The sequence below is a fragment of the Nilaparvata lugens genome, chromosome 13, assembly GCF_014356525.2.
Source record: "Nilaparvata lugens isolate BPH chromosome 13, ASM1435652v1, whole genome shotgun sequence".
NCBI classification, from domain to species: Eukaryota; Metazoa; Arthropoda; class Insecta; order Hemiptera; family Delphacidae; genus Nilaparvata; species Nilaparvata lugens.
Window position 1 is genome coordinate 18721144 of NC_052516.1, and position 19008 is coordinate 18740151.

Genomic DNA, 19008 nt, shown 5'->3' on the forward strand with positions numbered 1-19008 from the left:
AATAAATAAGGTTTCTGGCCAATCAATCTCCTTATTAAACTCATCGTTTAGAATAACAATGTTTCTTTGTTTAAATCTTCTCTAGTTTCCTTGTAACGAAATCAATAATTTAGGTACTTAATACTCGATTTTCTTCAAGAGATTTTCAGCTCCTTTTTCAATGTTACATTATCTAACACTCTATCTTACTATCTTACATTATCTAATATGGGAATGAGTGGATTCAAATGTTCCTCCTGCCACCCTGAAAAGAAAATTTATAATATTAATAATGATGAGGCACAACGGTTCTACACATTTCTTCTCAACTATAACCTTACGTAATTTGGAAGGAAGCAATAAGCATGAGGAAAAGAAGAAGAAGAAGGAGAAGAAGAAGAAGAAGAAGAAGAAGAAAAAGAAGCATTGTCTCTATTGGACATGGATCTAATTTCATGTGTTCCCCGATTAAGACAATCTGCTGTTACCGCTGTGGAGCGGTTTTCATCGTTTATCTCAATCGCTGTGGCGCAGATGAGAGGGAGAACAGGGGGAAATGGAAGAAAAACAAAGAGAAAATGAAGGAGAAGAGGTGAAGGGTGTGAACCACCGGTGTCATTTGCAGTGTGCTATTAGAGGCAACATTAAGCTCTGGATGTTTGGAAAAAGAAAACTGTGAGGAAAATCCCATTTTCCGAACCTGCTCTTCAACTGAGAGGAAAAAGAGGAAACTCTAGACATATAAAACTCTATTTTCACACTTTTTTGGAAAATGATGTAATGAACAGTGTTTCTGTACTGTTCGTAACTGGTTGGTGATCGGTTGATCATAATTACTAAATTAGTGTTTGGATTCATTGAATAAGAACTTATAAATATTCAAAGAAAATCGAAATTAATTACTATTATAGCATGAATGCAATATGTTATTCTAAATAGAAACTTCATCAACTCGAAATTTCCGGATCGAAAAATATGAGAATGTAATACAACGTCAGTACGTTGTGAAATTGATTGAGGAAAAAGTTTTTGATTGATTTGAAACAGTATTTCGAGATTGACCAGCTATAATCAAGCATAATTGATTATCGAATAATTGATTGGTTGATTGGAGTTGATGAAGCATAAATTCATTATCGATCAATTTATTGGTTAATTGGATATGATTGAAAGATGGAATATTATCATATATCAATAGACTATAATACAACGTAATAAAGTTGTTACCACATAAAGTAGCCTCTTTGTTACTAACATCGATTGAATTAAGCGATACAATTTTCTAAAAATCTGGTGTGGTACACTCACACAACTTTCCTTGCTCATTGAACTGTAATCCTCATTCTTAAACGAGAATAATCTAGGGGAATAACATAATGACAATTGGCGGCAACATATTTGAAACTACGATCAGACTACTGTATAAGTTTAAATATAATTGTTTTGAGAGTACTTTTTCCTTTGTGTGAATTGTGAAATTCGATGATTTCTTGAAAGTCGTCAAAACAGCTGTTCTACAGATGAAATATCTCGACTATGTGTTCTTCTCATAAACTGCTCTACCTACCACGAGAAGGACAAAAGACTCATGTCAGTTTACAAAGTTCATTTCTCAAGGATGGGGTGGACCCCATTAGTTTCCCAGGAAATAAACTCGTGCCAGTTGATAGAGCTGATGAATAACTATACAGGGTATGAATTTGAAATAAATCGGTCAAGTCATTTTTGAGAAAAACATGGTATTTTAGTAACTATCCGCCATTTTTCTCAAGAATATTACGGAGCTCCTGCAATTTTCCAAGAAATGAGACTCATGTCAGTTAATAGGGCTTATAAATAGCTACCCATGGTATAAATTTGAAGAAAATCGTTAAAGCCGTTTTCTAGAAAACCGTGAAAAACATGGTTCTTTAGTAATTATCCGCCATTTTTTCCGCCATCTTGAATTAAAATTTATTGAATTTCTTATTTTCGGGTCCTCACGGTATAAGGACCTTAAGTTTAAAATTTCAAGTCAATCGGTTAATTAGGAATAGAGTTATCGTGTTTACAGACAAACACACATACACTCATACACACACACAGACCAACACCCAAAAATCATGTTTTTGGACTCAGGGGACCTTGAAACGTATAGAAAACTTGAAATTGGGGTACCTTAATTTTTTTGGAAAGCAATACTTTCCTTACCTATGGTAGTAGGGCAAGGAAAGTAAAAAATGCATTGGTTTTATTGAAGAAATTTCAAAGAAACGTCATTTCTGATATTTTGTTCAAAAGGGTGAATAGAGAACTTCAGAATACAATACCCCAAAATATAATGCTAGGCGCACACCAGTTAGTCAATACAAGACAAAACATGATCAGACACGTTTAGTCACAATTCTTCACATTGTTGCAACTCACACTGATTAGTCATTGCAATTAGACATCTCTCTATAAGCAGCTATGTGAAGTATTGTGACTAAATGTGACTACTCTTGTCTTCACTAACTGGTGTGCTTGCCTTAAAGTGATCTGAGAGAACAAAATTGAAAATCGGATCCTTATCATTTGTACAACACATGTATTGTTGGGCTGTTTTAACTTATTTGAGCTAGAATCGATTAGTAGAGTTTCTATCCAGTAAAATTGAGAATGTAAAATCTCTTACAAGAGAATTTTGTTACACAAAATTGTACTGAGAGAACTGAGTATTTACCAGAGATTGATAATTGCTATTTATTTATAGGGACATAAGGTTGTCCCTTAAGATTAAGAGTATCCTTCACAAATACAATAATACAAGATTACAGTAATACAATAAAAATACAATGAGCTGTGCTTGTATCTCCTTCACAAATACAACAATACAAGATCATTATACAATAAGAATACAAAGAGCTTTTGCACCTGTTATACAGTATACAGTAGTTTTCTCAATTAAACCTAAAGAGACACACTGGGGTGTTTCACACCCCAGTGATTTTTTTCTCTGTTCTGCAGTTGACAATATCAAACAGATGGGAATTTATGCCCAGTCTAAATTAGGTTTGTAGTATTGTCAACTACTATCCACCACTTCCAGTCAGTAATAGCATTCTACAAGGTCACCAGCTCATCTTGTTCTTCGTTTGGGGTGTCTAACACCCCAAAGTGTCTTTTACGTAGGAGTTTTATCAAACACTTTTATTACAAAGATTTACTTGTATTGTCACTACGAATGTGGTATGGGATGATGGATCAGATTGGAATAAATGTTATGATTCTCTACAACTTGAGATTCAATACAATAAAATGAAGAGACGTGAGTTTTTGATGAAGTTGTCATTGGCAATGATCAAGCAATTCGTTCAAACCGGATTAGGAGCTCCAACACTTGGGCGGAACATACTTACTTCTAAAACTAGTATAAATATTGATAAGCAGTGCTTTACTTTTGATTTCTGTATGCACTTGGAACAAAAATTATTAAGAAATGATGAAGTATTGTCTAAGTACTTGTTTTTTAATATTTTTCAAAGAAAAATGCAAAATTAAATTGGGGTGTTCAACACCTTAGTGTGTCTACTGTGTTAGCATAAAGTAAGTGTGTCTCTGTAGGGTTAATTTAGAATTTTATGTAGAAACTTGAAGTTTTTAATAATAGAATTTTGATTCTATTTTGAACTGAAGAGCTTCCTTTAATTTTCGTAAGCATGAAAATGGTCAGAGTATACAATAACAGGCATACAAATATCACTCACAAAAAGACACTTTTACAGCAATAAAACTCCAACCCCACAGCGTTTTCCCAGTTTCCAATCACACAATTTTGTGAAACTGAAGCCCTTTTGAAACGGTCACCAAATTGCTACCTGCCACTAATCTACAAACGAACCCGTTATTAATTGTTAATTAAGAGTTGAGGGAAAACACGGATCAACGGCGGTTTTAGTCCTTCCATACAGTACTGTAGCTAGAATCACTTCAAACTGTCGGTTCCACTTATAAAATAGCATCAATGGTCCCCATTCAATAAATGCTGACAGTTTGAAGTGAATATCTCACTTACAGATTCACTTTAAAATGTCAGTATTCCTTATAAAATAACATCAATGCTAAACATTCAATCAATGCTGACACTTTGAAGTGAATATAATACTTACAGATTCACTTTAAAATGTCAGTAGTGCTTATGAATTGCATCAATGCTAACCATTCATCCAATACTGAAAGTTCCACGTGGATTACTTATAGATATAGCATCAACGCTAACAACTCGACCAATCAATGCTACTTCCAATCAAAGCTGACAGTTTTACGTGGATTTCTTATAGAGATAACATCCATCAATGCTATACATTCAACTGATGCTGGAAGTTTGAATTTCTATCTAAAACACATCAATACTAATATCTGTGTGTTATCTATAACACATCAATACTAATAACTGTGTGTTATCTATAACACATCAATACCGATTCACAAACAAAGCTGACAGTTTTAATTGATAACTGGAAACGTTTTCAAAAGGTGTCCTTGACCTAAATCTCTGTTGAATGGACGAATTGATCCCTGAAATTGTGAATAATTTGTGAGGATTTGACGCATGTAGGGAATAATGTGCAGGAATAGAAAGGGATTGGAAGGGATGGTGTAATCACCGTTTGATGAAAGAGGTCCGGAAAGCATGATAACCGCTGTTCTGGATTCTTGTTTGGTTGATGGTTGATAGAAGTGACGGTTGTGGATTTTTCATTCGGGAAATGTTTTGTGAAGAGATAAATGTTTTGAAGCAAAAAACAATTGAGGAGAAGAGGTGGTTGATTAGTCACTGAATGATTGGGATATCTGAAAAAATTAAAAACGCTGTTTTGATAAGTGTTGACGGTTGTTAAATATTTTCAATCGAATGATGTATGAACAATTTCTCTCTTTTCTGTATAGGGCTACTTGTATTTTTGATAGAATCATGAGAATTTAAACCCAAATTTACAGTCCAAGTTCATAAAAACATATGAATACACTAACATATGATCAAAATAAGAATCTTCCAGTAGTATTTATTTATTCACTTCATATCATTTGAAAATGGCATAAATGTCCGAAACATGTTGTGATGAACTATTTCAAAAAGGGTACTGAGATTTGTATTTATCTTTAATATATAAACAATTTCGTTTGTGAAAAATCATGCTGTGAATGTATAGCATGTAGATGGAAATCAAGAGATAGTTATTTATTCATTCATTCAACATTCAACATAACACATTTTCCATAAGTACACAGGTTTGAGCCCAAAACGATGAGAGAGGAATTTATTAGGTATAGGAAATATAATAGAAGACCGCTGTATAATAAGTAAAGGCGTTGAATAAATTTTCGAATAATGTGTAAATAATTGTGGAAATATTTAGGCTTTTTCCAGTGAGGAAAAATTCGAACAATTTGTGAATTCATATAAAAAATGTAATAAATATTGAAACATGGTGGCCAAATATTAAGAATCAAGAATATGATAATTTTCATCTAAGAAAATACAGGACCACAGAATTTTTGTAATCTCCATCGTTAAGAAACCCTTTCTTGCACAGTCCAAAATTCAACAGCAAATTCTCAAAATGAGTTTTGAAATATTTAAGACAGCCAACAGAATTCTCCTAACGGCTAGAAACAGGACAGGTGAAAAGCGAGGCAGGCTAAAAGCAGGACAAGCAAACTGAAAGGAAAACTGAAAGGAGTTCTGAGAATACATTGGTCTATTTCCTAGTGGCCTGATTCAGTCGTTCAATAATTCAGAAACTTTCAGTTTTCCTTTCAACGTTTGAAAGGCGCTGCTTATTTCATTTCACCTCGGTTCCACCGAGGAGGAGGAGGAGGAGGAGGAGGAGGAGGAGGAGGAGGAGGAGAAGAAGAAGGAGCAGAAGGAGAAGGAGTAGGATGTGTAGGAAGAGGAAGAGAAAGTTGGGTTGAAGAAGGAGGAGGCTGCAGCGGAGAAGTGGAGGAGAAGGAGTAGGATGAGGATCAGAAGGAGGAGGAGGAGGCTGAGGAGGAGGATAAGGCGGAAAAGAAAGAGGAGGATGATTTGAGGGCGTCTCTGACCTTTACGTGGGGTTACTCCTCATCACTCCTCCTCAGTAGAGCTGCTCCTCCTCAGATATTATTGACCTTGGCTTGTGAGGGAAGTCAATTAAAAGGTGAAATGAGTTGTGGTTGTTTGTTAGTTCTATCGGTTTCCAGTTTAGTCATAAATTTCTTTGAGTCAATGGATTTCTTAAAGTTCTATCGTATTTTCATACAATAGAAAAATGTTTTCCAAAATTGGAAAAATGAAATTAAATAGAACATTGAAATGTTCGCTATTCCTTGGTTTTCATCATCTTTTATTTATAAATTTAAAGTTATTCATAATTTAGTTCTCTTCTTTTTTTATCCCTTCTTAAATGCATGGGGATTATAGATTCATCATTGAAAATTATTTTAATGTAGTTTAGATCTCTAATAAAAATTGAGATCTCTCTTTATAATTATAGATATAACGCATATTGATATGATAACTCGAGGCCTTTGTTGCCTATGTAAGCTCTTTCCTATCTGATACAAGAATTTTATACAAGAATAAAATTGTGATAGCTCAAGAGTTTTATTGTTTAGTATATAGTTCAATATTTTGTTGTTTGTTTTTAGTAAGTATATTATATCGTTTCTTGAATTGTATAAACTTTATTGCTCAAGATTCTATGTAACTGCTTTGAATTGTATTCAGAAGGAAAAAAAATTGAATTGAATTGAACATTGTATTTGTTAAATAACTTTGATATTATGATATCAATGATAAATATTGTATTGTATAGATGCTTTCAGATGTTATATGCTGCAAACATAGCAAATTCTTGACAAGATCAAAATGTTCTGAGGTCTGTTCAATAGAAAATACGATAACGTCTCAAAATACAGCCGAATCATCAAGGCCTGGTTTCTAGTAAACTTATGAAATCTAATGAACCAAAAAACTCATAGATTTGATATAGAAATGATCAATTCAATTTGATAAGTGTCATAGAAACCAGGCATAATACTCATATGAAAAACACATTTTGAAGGTTTATGTAAGGCGCTGAGCACAGTAGTTGCTTTTTCAGTCGAGTCGGCACGGCACATCAGGACAGGAAGCTCTCTGATTGGCTGATTGGGTTGCCGTACCGATAAATCAGCCAATCGGAGAGCTTACGCCTCGTGTGGCTTGGGGCCTTAGGGATCAACTGTAGAATAGGTTTTTATAAAATCACTTCACTTATATAGGCTAATTTATTCAAAATTATAAAAACAATACAAAACTTGTAGTACCCTTTTATTAAAACATTTTAAAAACTTTAAGGGCCGGTTTCCGAGCTCGGGATTTAGCTAAGTCCTAGACTTTAAACATCTGGAGTCAGAAATTTGTCTTTCCAAAACGGGGCGTAGTCGCAGCTTTTATAACAGTAGTCGTAGTTTTTATATTCTCATTTCTATAATTGGAAACGTTTTTCCTTGACGAAATTAGACATTCCTAAATAATTCAAAATAGCTGAAACTTTACACTATTTTCTCTTTATTTTATTTTGTGTTCAATTTTCTAGTTTCTCTAAATTTAATTCAAACGTGACTATGACAATGACTGCGGCTACGCCCCGTTTCGGAAAAACAATTTTCTTACTCCAGCTGCTCAAAGTCTAGGACTTCGCTAAATCCCGAGCTCGGAAACCGGCCATAAAACACTTAAACAACTAATTTTGACTTTAATTAATGTTAAATTTTAACTTGAAAATGGCCAAAGTAGGTCGAAACTAGGTTAAAATGTTTTCGCCCTACTTGGATGTAATGAGCTGGTTTTCGTGCGTCATATGGAGGCCGAACCTTGAAGGGTGGACTTGAAAACCGATTTCGAGCCGGAAAAGTCTCATTTTCGGCCTTTTTAAGGTGCGAAATATACTATTTCAAGTTTTTAAAATGTTTTAATAGAAGGGTACTACAAGTTTTATATTGTTTTTAATACGTTTTTATCGAACAATCATAGAAATTTTCAATTGTCAAAAAACAAAGTAAATAATTCATCATATTCCATCGTATGAAACAAATTGATTGTATGCTTGTAAGATGCATGTCAATTTTAACTAATATTCCACAGATAAAAGTACTGGTGAGTTTAGGCTAAAGTACGCAGCTGAATGTACATGAGTAGCGTTCACTAGCTGCTATGGGAAAACGAAATTGAAAACGTCAAATCCATCTGAGGTCCGAACTTTTCCAATTCCGCGTTCCCTTAGTAGCAAATGGACACTACTAATATTTATACTGGTAAATTAGATTAAATTAAATTATACTGGCAGCTTGAGATGAAGTACATTATGATCGTGAGTAATTCTCCGATTTTTATTATAAATTTTGTGATTTTCTATGAGTATTTTAATGAGAAATCTAATAATTTTGGTTTTTGTTTTGCAGTCATGGAGAGGACCTCATTGTTACTCCGTTTGCTCAGATCTTGGCCAGTCTTAGAAGCGTCAGAAACAATTTTCTCAGTCTCACCAATGTGCCAACGCCTAAGTAAGTGAAAAATATCAAATTTTCTCTAGATCACTTAAAATTAATGGAAGAATTTATTCATCAAATTACCACAAAATAATAATAATGAATAAACCACAGAATATTGAATTTGGAGCCTACATACCTCATATTTTCCTTCGTCCATCAGACTGTGATACACTCCACAGTTAACTGAAATCAAGTAAACTAAGACCAAGTAACTAAGATCGAGTAACCTTGATTTTTATAATTGAATCTTGGATATTAGAATTCTTTGATAACGTGTGGTATTTGAACATGTTTCAACGTTAATTGGCGGACATAGTTTTTAGTACTCAAGTACTCGAGTAATTGAGTATTATTGGCGAGAATGAATAAAATACAATACAATTGAATAGACTGATCATAGTTCAAATCAACTTAATTTCAAGAGTTCACACTGAATTGTAATAATACATATTTCGCATTGATTATACGTACTCAAAGAGATATCCTTGATTTTCAATCTAGATCAAGATATTCATAAATTAAGAAATATGAAATGAAATGAAATATATAAGATAGAATCTGGATTCAATTCATTCAGGTCAAGATATTCATAAATTAGTAGATAGATGAAATAGAAACTGGATTCTCAATCTATTGACATCAAGTGATTCATAAATTAGGAAATATAATAAAATTGAATGAATCTCTTCTGAGAAGGCAATACACGATTACCCTCATCAATAACTCATTGCTGGATTCAATTTCAAAATGCGATATTGTGAGAATTCAGAATGTTGTCTCGGTTGTACATAGACAGTTATGGAGAGATTAAGTATAAATAAGATAGACTCACATTAGATTATTGTCTTTTTTCTTTAGGGCTACTTTTAATATAAATAAAAATATAAATCGCAGTACACTTTTAAATTATTTTGTCACAACATGTTTCGGACGCTAATGCCATTTTCATGTTGTAACAAAATAATTTAAAATGGTACTAAGATTTATATTTTTATTTACAATAGGTTACTATGTTCACTCTGGAAATAAGTTGATATATACAGTTATGAAGAGAGATATACGACAAATTTCAATTCATTCAAAACAGGTGAAGGAAGAAATAAATTCATTGAGATCAAGATATCAATAAATCTGGATTATCAAATCAAATAAAATCATTTATTTCGCCATTTAAAAAAACAATCACCAATAAAGAGCAAATCGAATATGATGAACAATAAATTTAAACAAAAAACAAGTGTTAACTTAAAAATAAGAAAATAATAATACAAAATCATAAATATCTCTTTATGTATATATAATTTACGTATTATATATGGCATCACCAGCAAAAGAATAAACTTAGCCCGCTAGTGACCGTTGCAAATCGAAAATATTATAATAATATTAATAAAAATAAATAAATAAAGAGATTCATTTTATAAATAAGATGAACTTACATTAGGTTACTATGTACACTTTGAAAGTAAGATAAGATATACAAATTTTAATTCATTCATAACAAATGAAGGTAGAGATAAATTCATTCAGATTAAGATATCAATAAATCTTGGTTATAAATTGGAATGAATCTTCATTAAAAGAGCAAGTTATTACTCAACTTTTGAGTGAGGTAAAGCTTTCTGTTTAATTGGAGCAAACATTTTGAATGAGTGAGACGCAAATCCCATCAGATACCTGCAACTTTTCAAGGAATGTTTTTGAAGAAGAGTGAGTGGAGGAATCAAAGGAGAAGAAGAAGAAGAAAAAGAAAAAGAGGAGGAGGAGGAGTAAGAAGTGGAAGGAGCACGAGGAGGAGTGGGAGCAGGAGAAGGAACAACAAAAGAGGAGGAAGGAGAATGAGGAGAAAGGAGAGATTGATAAGGACAGATCGGAGAGAGAAAGGGAGAAGATAGAAGTATACTCCAGTAAGCTTCAGACTACAATCAATGTAAGATCCTTTTGGGTTGGAGAAGTAAAGTACTGTATTCCATTCTAATTACTGTTCTTACTTAGTGTTCCTCCAACTTTTTCACATTTACTTGCTCACTTTATCATTTAGGAAAACGGTCTTCCACTTTACTTCCCCTCCACTTTCTTCTCCTTCTTCATCTTCTCCTCCTTCTCCCTCTTCTCCTCTTTTTGTTTCCTCTTCTGCTGCTGATGCTTTTTTTCGTTCATATCGCCTCTCTTGTTTTTTCCTGAGCCAAGCCCTTCAAAGCTGATAAGAAAAAAGGGTGCATCTCTTTAAAGGCTGCCTTAATTAGTTCAGTATCTTCAATTTATTATTGTTCATCTTGTTAGCTATATCTCTTCGTACTTACAACCTTTCTTGCTATATTATACATTCTGCTTTCCACCTCTTCACGTTGTTTAGATTCCTCTTCTTCCTTGTAAACTCCTATTTATCCTCTTTATCCAACTTCTCCACCACCACCACCACCTTCTCCTACTCTTCCCTTCTCTCCTTCTCTATATATTCCCACTCATTCTCTTCCTTCTTCTTCTTCTTCTTCTTCTTCTTCTTCTTCTTCTACTTTGTTTTTTTCACTTACTCTTCTTCCAGAAACATTCCTTGAAAAGTTGCAGGTATCTGATGAGATTTGCGTCTTAGTCATTCAAAATGCTTGCTCCAATTAAACAAAAAGCTCCGCTCTACCTCACTCAAAAGTTGAGTAATAACTTGCTCTTTTAATGAAGATTCATTCCAATTTATAACCAAGATTTATTGATATCTTAATCCGAATGAATTTATCTCTACCTTCATTAGTTATGAATGAATTGAAATTTGTAGTATATCTCTTCATAACTGTATATCTTATCTTACTTTCAAAGTTTTCATAGTAACCTAATGTAAGTTCATCTTATTTATAAAATGAATCTCTTCATAAATGTATATGTACAACCTAACCTCCTCATTCTCTTTCTTCTCCTCCTACTTCCCCTTTCTTTCTTCTTCTCCTCCTTCTCCCCCTTTCTTCCTTCTCCTTCTTCTTCCTCTTCTTCTTCATCTTCTTCTTCTTCTTCTTCTTCTTCTTCTTCTTCTTCTCCTTTTTCTTCTCCTCCTACTTCCCCTTTCTTCCTTCTTCCTTCTTCTTCTTCTTCTTCTCCTCCTTCTTCTTCTTCTTCTTCTTCTTCTTCTTCTTCTTCTTCTTCTCCTCCTTCTTCTTCTCCTCTTTCTTCTTCATGTTCTATCTGTCTTGGCCTATCTCTTTCTTTTCTTTTTATTCCATTTCCTTTCTATTTTTTCCACACTCGCTTCTTGTTTCCTCTCCTTACATTTTCCAAAAACATCACCCGATCAACTCCCTCGACTCTCCATCTTTTTCCTCTCTTTCAATTCCACCCTTTTTCTTCTCTCTCATTCCCTCTTCTCCTTCGATCCTTCTCTCAATATTTCTTATATTTCCTTATAAGAATAGAAGAAGAGGAAAGAAGAGAATCAGGAAAAGAGAATATAGGGGTTGATAAAAAAGCGATGAAAAAATATAAAACGATATGATATATTTCTCATCGCTTTTTTTATCAACCCCTATATTCTCTTTTCCTGATTACCCTCTCTTCTTGTATTCCAATACTACAGTCCCTCCTTCTTACCAATCGTCTTCCTTTTTTCCCCCGATTTATTATTTTTTTCTCCTTCTTTCTCTCTTCATTCTTTTTCTCCCATTTCACCACCACTTCTCAATATGCTATCTCCTCTTGCTCAATCGTATTCCTATTCATCTCATTCTCTCATTCCCCTCTCTCCATCCATTCATATTCCCCACTCTCTTCATCCTCCTCCTCGTCGCTCTCCTCCACCTCCTTCTCCACCACCCTCTCCTTATCTTACTCCTCCTCTTCCTCCTTATCGACTATCCTCCTATTGTTCTCTTTCTACTTCTCTCTTTCCCTCTATTCTCCATCTCTCACTAACTTCTCTCCATCTATTCCTATTCCTCACTCTCTCTCCCTCCACCACAATAATCTTCCCCTTCTTCTTCTTCTTCTTCTTCTCCTCCTTCTTCTTCTTCTTCTTCTTCTTCTTCTTCTTCTTCTTCTTCTTCTTCTTCTTCTTCTTCTTCTTCTTCTTCTTCTTCTTCTTCTTCTTCTTCTTCTTCTTCTTCTTCTTCTTCTTCTTCTTCTTCGTCTTCTTCTTCTTCTTCTTCTTCTTCTTCTTCTTTCTTCTTCTTCTTTTCTTCTTCTTCTTCTTCTTCTAATTCTTCTTCTTCTTCTTCTTCTCTTCTTCTTCTTCTTCTTCTTCTTCTTCTTCTTCTTCTTCTTCTTCTTCTTCTTCTTATTTTTCTCCTTCTTCTTCTTCTCCTTCTTCTTCTTCTTCTTCTTCTTCTTCTTCTTCTCTTTCTGTCTTGCAACTGAAGCAACACAGAGTAGCGTTCAAAACAAAGCTATCTCAAAGTGAAGAGACTCTGCTTGTCGTAATCTTCATGAAATACGTACTGTAAAGTTCATTTTAAACTGTCAGTATTAATTGAACGGATAACATTGTTATTTATTTACAAGGAATTCTGACATATCAAAGCCAAGCTCACTATGGCATGATAGAAGAACAAACTGTCACTATTCGTTGAATGGATAGCAACAGTGTTTATCTGCAAGGAATGCTGTCATTTCAAAGTGAAGCCGACGATGGAAGGGGAGAGATTTATAAAAGCAATTACAGCCAGCTTCTCTCTCAAAGGCAGCGAGGAATTTCATTATTATGTATGGCTTCCTCAATATGATATTATTATTGTAAGCCGTTTAAATTTGGTTGCCTCCTGCTTCAATTTGGAACAGTTCGTTTGTTTAATTATATTGGTTATGGAGTTGTGGTGGAACCCAACTGAGTGATTCTCAATGAAGGAATTCCGAATTCAGAAGTACAACCTTGTAATTCGTATTCTGAATGAAGGAATGAAATTAATTTTTTGGATTACAATTGAGGAAAAATAATGCAATTCGAGAATGAAAGGTTATTTAGATGTGATGATTTCTTGATCCATTCCGAGCTGCTTTGTATAAACATACTTTTTTTATGTATTGGAACACGACATGCAGTCGATTATTAAGTAAATATTAAAAACTTTTACTTACTGACTGGAGTACTTTCAATCGTCTGGCGATCATTTTCAACAGTGTAGACCGGAAATGTTTTGATGGTTAGGAAGATTTGTGGTGTTTATTATGTGATCAAAAAGTTTGTTGGATTTGAAATTTAGCTGTTCATTTAGTATGTTGTTACTGTCTAGGATGGTGGCTTTATAAATTTCAAACTGTTCTGTTGTATTTAATTCATGTCCATTTCTTTTTACTTTCAATATTGTAAGGTTGGTATCTATGTTTGTGTAGGTGTGCTCGGTTTCATTTAAATGTGTTGCAAAAGCTGATTAAATGAAACCGGGCACACCTACACAAACATAGATACCAACCCTACAATATTGAAAGTAAAAAGAAATGGACATGAATTAAATACAACAGAACAGTTTGAAATTTATAAAGCCACCATCCTAGACAGTAACAACATACTAAATGAACAGCTAAATTTCAAATCCAACAAACTTTTTGATCACATAATAAACACCACAAATCTTCCTAACCATCAAAACATTTCCGGTCTACACTGTTGAAAATGATCGCCAGACGATTGAAAGTACTCCAGTCAGTAAGTAAAAGTTTTTAATATTTACTTAATAATCGACAGCATGTCGTGTTCAAATACATAAAAAAAGTGTGTTATTTAGATCATTATTTCATATAAAACAGTTGTATTTTTTGAATACACTATTAAAATAATACTAATAAATAATAAACGCAATTATTAATAATACTAGTAACCCATTCATTATAAACAGTTAAATTGTATCAAACTTTAATTAGTTGAATTGAGTTTAATCTTCAAACTGTCAGTATGTCAGTTATAAAAAAAATCCCTATTCAATGCTCCCTATGTTTACAGTTTGAAATGAATCTCACTGTAGTGAAGAAATAAAAATGAAAATTCGAGTACCCTATTTACATTTTTTTTAAATTATTAAGATTTTCTATTTATTTAGCGTATGACAGATATACAACACATATATAGCTCATGAATCTCGAAAGCCTAGATATACACTGTATAATTATATCCAAATTCTTTGAGATGTTGTGTAGTTTTCGGTCAGGAGAACATAAGTTTGTCTGACCGCCATTATTTGCTAGTCCATTTAGCGTTACCCAATGTGCACCATGGAGGCAAACTAGCGTTACACATATTTAAATTAAAAATTTGATTGCTGAAACAATTTTGAGGTTAGATTTTCCATTTTCATTCCTTGATCATTTTGAAAGTAGCCCTAATTTAAAAGTTAATCACACTATAGATATATTACTATACATATACTACTATACTCTGAACAAAATAAATTGAAATTTGGTCTTCAGACTATCAAATATAGTATATCTACTATTTTAGTCCTTGTTATAGTAATAATTACTCGACTACGCTAGTAGTCTACATTACTAGATTGTGTGAAAATACGAGTTTCTAATTTTATCCCATATTTGTGAACGAGATTATCCAATGAACACTATTCAATCAACGAGAGTATTCAATAAACACTATCAGATACTGCAACGTTGTCATATTGAATATTATTATATTCAGTAAGATGAACTTGCTTAAGAAAACTTTTGATTTCACGCAAACTAGAAAAGCTATCTATATTCGATCTAATGAAATCCCAAGTCTGAACTTATTTTACATTGTATCCGTTTCTGGTTTGAAATGACGTATTTAGTACTAGAATTTGAATCTAGTTGTATTATTGTGTTATTGTATCAACTGAAACTAATGATTTCTCATTTTGAATAAAGTTTTATTTCGTGAAAATTATTTCAAGAATAATTTCAAAATGTTTTTTTTTTTTTAGATCAAGAAGATCTTCCGGTGCTGCGGGGAGCGGTACTCCGCAACCTAGGAACTTGACACCTGGAGGTGAGTTCAATTTTACGAGTTCCATTCTAAAAGTAAAGTTATTTTTGTTCTAATTGTACGAATGATCTTCAAACTGTGCTTATCAGATTATTTATCATTCATGTTCATGACTAAAAGCAAATTGCAATATACCTTATGTTATAGGAATTACGAGGGTTATTGGTTTTTCAACCTCCAATATGATGCCATATATGTGATGGGAGGTTGAAAAATAACAATCTTATATTATTAGAAGAATAACGAATAATGAATTACAATGGAAATCCTAGCTGCATTCCTCAAGAGATAATTTTTTAATATACCTATCAAATTGGTTGATTTGACAGATTTATATTGCTAGAATTCTTTTGAAAACCGTTTTTTTTTTTTTTTGGTCCATTCCAACCCACAAATTCCAATAATCTAAATTTAGCTTCTATCATAGATCGATTGGCTAAATCTAAACTTAGCTCACACTATAGATCCATTGTATACGTTCAGTACAAGAATAGATTTTGGCAGTGGCATGTAAACATTTCATAAACTGCTTGATCGATTCTTCCTTAAAAGTTTGAGTTGAGATGAGTAGTTTCAAGAGAGTTCCAGTTTTGGGAATCGTTGATGTTTGAAATATATAATTCAGGATATGGTGGTAATACATAGTGTAGTGTTAATTTTTCTCACACATCAATTGAATATTATGTAGAATAGAAACCCAAATAACTTTTTGGAATGAAATTCGAGGTATAAAATTGGAGTGAAGTAAGTTGCGTTCGATCATTAGAAAAGGTGTGCTATATAGAACTCAGATTTTTCTGACAAGTACCCTAATGAGCAGCAGTTAAGAATACAGGAATGATATTTTTATTCGTAAAAATTATCTTTTACTTTTTGGTATCAAATCCCCACCAGAAATCAAATTCTTACTAAAAAAATATACAAAATGACCGCCTTCTCAACAGAGAGCGCCCAAAGCACCTAACCTAGGATCCTAGGAATAACAGACAGTTTTCTACAGTGAATCACTTCAAACTGTCACCAGTTGGTTAAATAAGAAGCATCAATATTATTCTGAAGGAATACTGACAGGGAATCTCATAATTGATGATCCAAGATGATCTATTATTTATATAATAGGTATAAAGGTAGATATATAATAGTATCTTCTTAAAATCACTTCATTTGTATTAACTACTTCATTAAAATTAATAAAAACAATATAAGAACATGAAGTACAGTTTTAATGAAAGTTTTAAAATGTTTTAAATAAAAGAGCACTTCATTTTTTATTAATAGTATATTCTTCTTTGGTTAACAATAGCCGTTGGGCTGGTTGGCAGCAACACTCCATGCCTCTCTGTCACCCTCGTGAGGTCACTGTAGTTGGTACATCTCACATCCTTCTTCAATTGTTCTATTTACTCCAGATTCAAGTATATATCCAATAGTATAAAGGACCTATATACAATCCTTGTAGTTGACCTACGTCTATTCGAACGACATAAAAGCCTCAACATTTCTTAAAGCTTTGATGCCGCACCAAGGGCCACTACTGAAAACGCATTAGCTGAGCTGTTTTGACGCAGTAATACGATTTGGTACAAGCTGGTTCTATGGGCAGGTTCACGTCAACCTCGTAGCATTGGCTGAATAGGAAGTGAAGCTGTTATTTTATGAGGAATGCTGACATTGCAAAGTGAATCTCATTTTAGTTAGGCCGCTCTTCTGAAGGACCTTAACATGTCTCCTAAGTGAGGCTGTTCATTCGAAATCAACTCAAGTTGAATACTCAGGATTCCCACTGAAATACCACTAACTTAACTGAATTTCTCTCAACTATTCACCTCTAACTCACCCTCAGAATTGTCACAAATGAGTAATGAATCTATTCCCAAGTACAAGAAATATTTTTACAAATAAAGATAATCATTAAAATATAACAGTTTGGAGGTGGGGGCGGTTAACCCCATTGAACATCCCCCCATCACCTATTCACCGACCTTGCCTCTCGTCTCATTTCGATTTATTGCTCCAATTGTAATCACTCCATTCAAACAGCTTTTGCTTCCAACTGAAAAACTCCTAACACAACTGCAATACCCCCTTAATTAACTGAATTTTCCTCAACTATTCACCTCTAACTCACCCTCAGGATTCAACTGAAATACTCCTAACTCAACTAGAATACTCCCAACCCAACTGAATTTCTCTGAATTATTCAACTCTAACTCACCCTCAGAAGTCAACTGAAATACTCCTAACACAACTAGAATACCCCTAACTCAAATGAATTTTCTTCAACTATTCACCTCTAACGCATCCTCAGAATTCAACTGAAATACTCCTAACCCAACTAGAATACCCCTAACTCAAATGAATATCTCTCAATCATTCACCTCTAACTCACCCTCCGAATTGAACTGAAATTCTCTTAACTCAACTAATATACTCCCAACTCAACTGAATTTCTCTCAACTATTCACCTCTGACTCACCCTCAAAATTCAACTGGAATTCTCTAAACTCAACTAGAATACTCTCAACCCAACTGAATTTCTCTCAACTATTCACCTCTAACTCACCCTCAGAAGTCAACTGAAATACTCCTTACACAACTGCAATACCCCTAAATTAACTGAATTTTCTTCAACTATTCAGTATTCACCTCTAACTCATCCTCAGAATTCAACTGGAATACTCCTAAATCAACTAGAATACTCTCAACCCAACTGAATTTCTCTCAATTATATACCTCTAACTCACCCTCCGAGTTGAACTGAAATTCTCTTAACTTGACTAATATACTCCCAACTCAACTGAATTTCTCTCAACTATTCACCTCTAAATCACCCTCAGAATTCAAATGAAAAACTACCAACTCAACTGGAATAATCAACTGTTTTTTCTCAACTATTCACCTCTATCTTTTCACCTCAGAATTCAAATGAAAAACTACTAACTCAACTGGAATAATCAACTGAGTTTTCCTCAACTATTCACCTCTAACTCACCCTCAGAAGTCAACTGAAATACTCCTAACACAACTGCAATACCCCTAAATCAACTGAATTTCTCTTAACCATTCACCTCTAACTCACCCTCTGAATTAAACTGGAATACTCCTAACTAAATTGGAATACTCCCTTCCCAACTGACTTTCTCTTAACCATTATTCTCCTCTAAAACACAACCACGTTTCTCTTCGAATTATGTCTTCCTCGTGTCAAGCGGTTTACGCTCTCTGCTCAAATGCCTTGAAGTCTCTCCCTGGACAATAGATGCTTTCCTCTCCAGACGTGAAGAGGAAGGATTGAAGTTGATGTTTTGATTCAAGATAGGATGAGGTTAGCGAGCGAAGCGAGTCTACTGATTCCAGAGGTTATTTCTTGTCTAGTTGTATCAGAAATGTAGATTGGATGTATATTTGTTGATAGCTCCAAAATCACTCCATGGAGACTCCTGTGGTTGTATTCCAAATTTTATAACTTCCGATTTGGAATATCCAGATAGGGGATCTATCTTATAAATATGTTACTAAATCTCAGCTCTACAGGGCTTCACAACCCTTGGCCTCCCTCACGT

The 19008-nt window shown here is 33.7% G+C and overlaps 1 protein-coding gene across 1 annotated transcript in view; it reads left to right on the forward strand.

Moving 5' to 3' along the window:
- LOC111044032 (cAMP-specific 3',5'-cyclic phosphodiesterase) overlaps nt 1–19008 on the forward strand; it is a 435954-nt gene that overhangs the window by 326259 nt on the left and 90687 nt on the right. Inside the window, 2 exon segments of the mRNA XM_039439964.1 lie at nt 8425–8526; nt 15384–15448. Coding sequence (XP_039295898.1) covers nt 8425–8526; nt 15384–15448 — 167 coding nt within the window.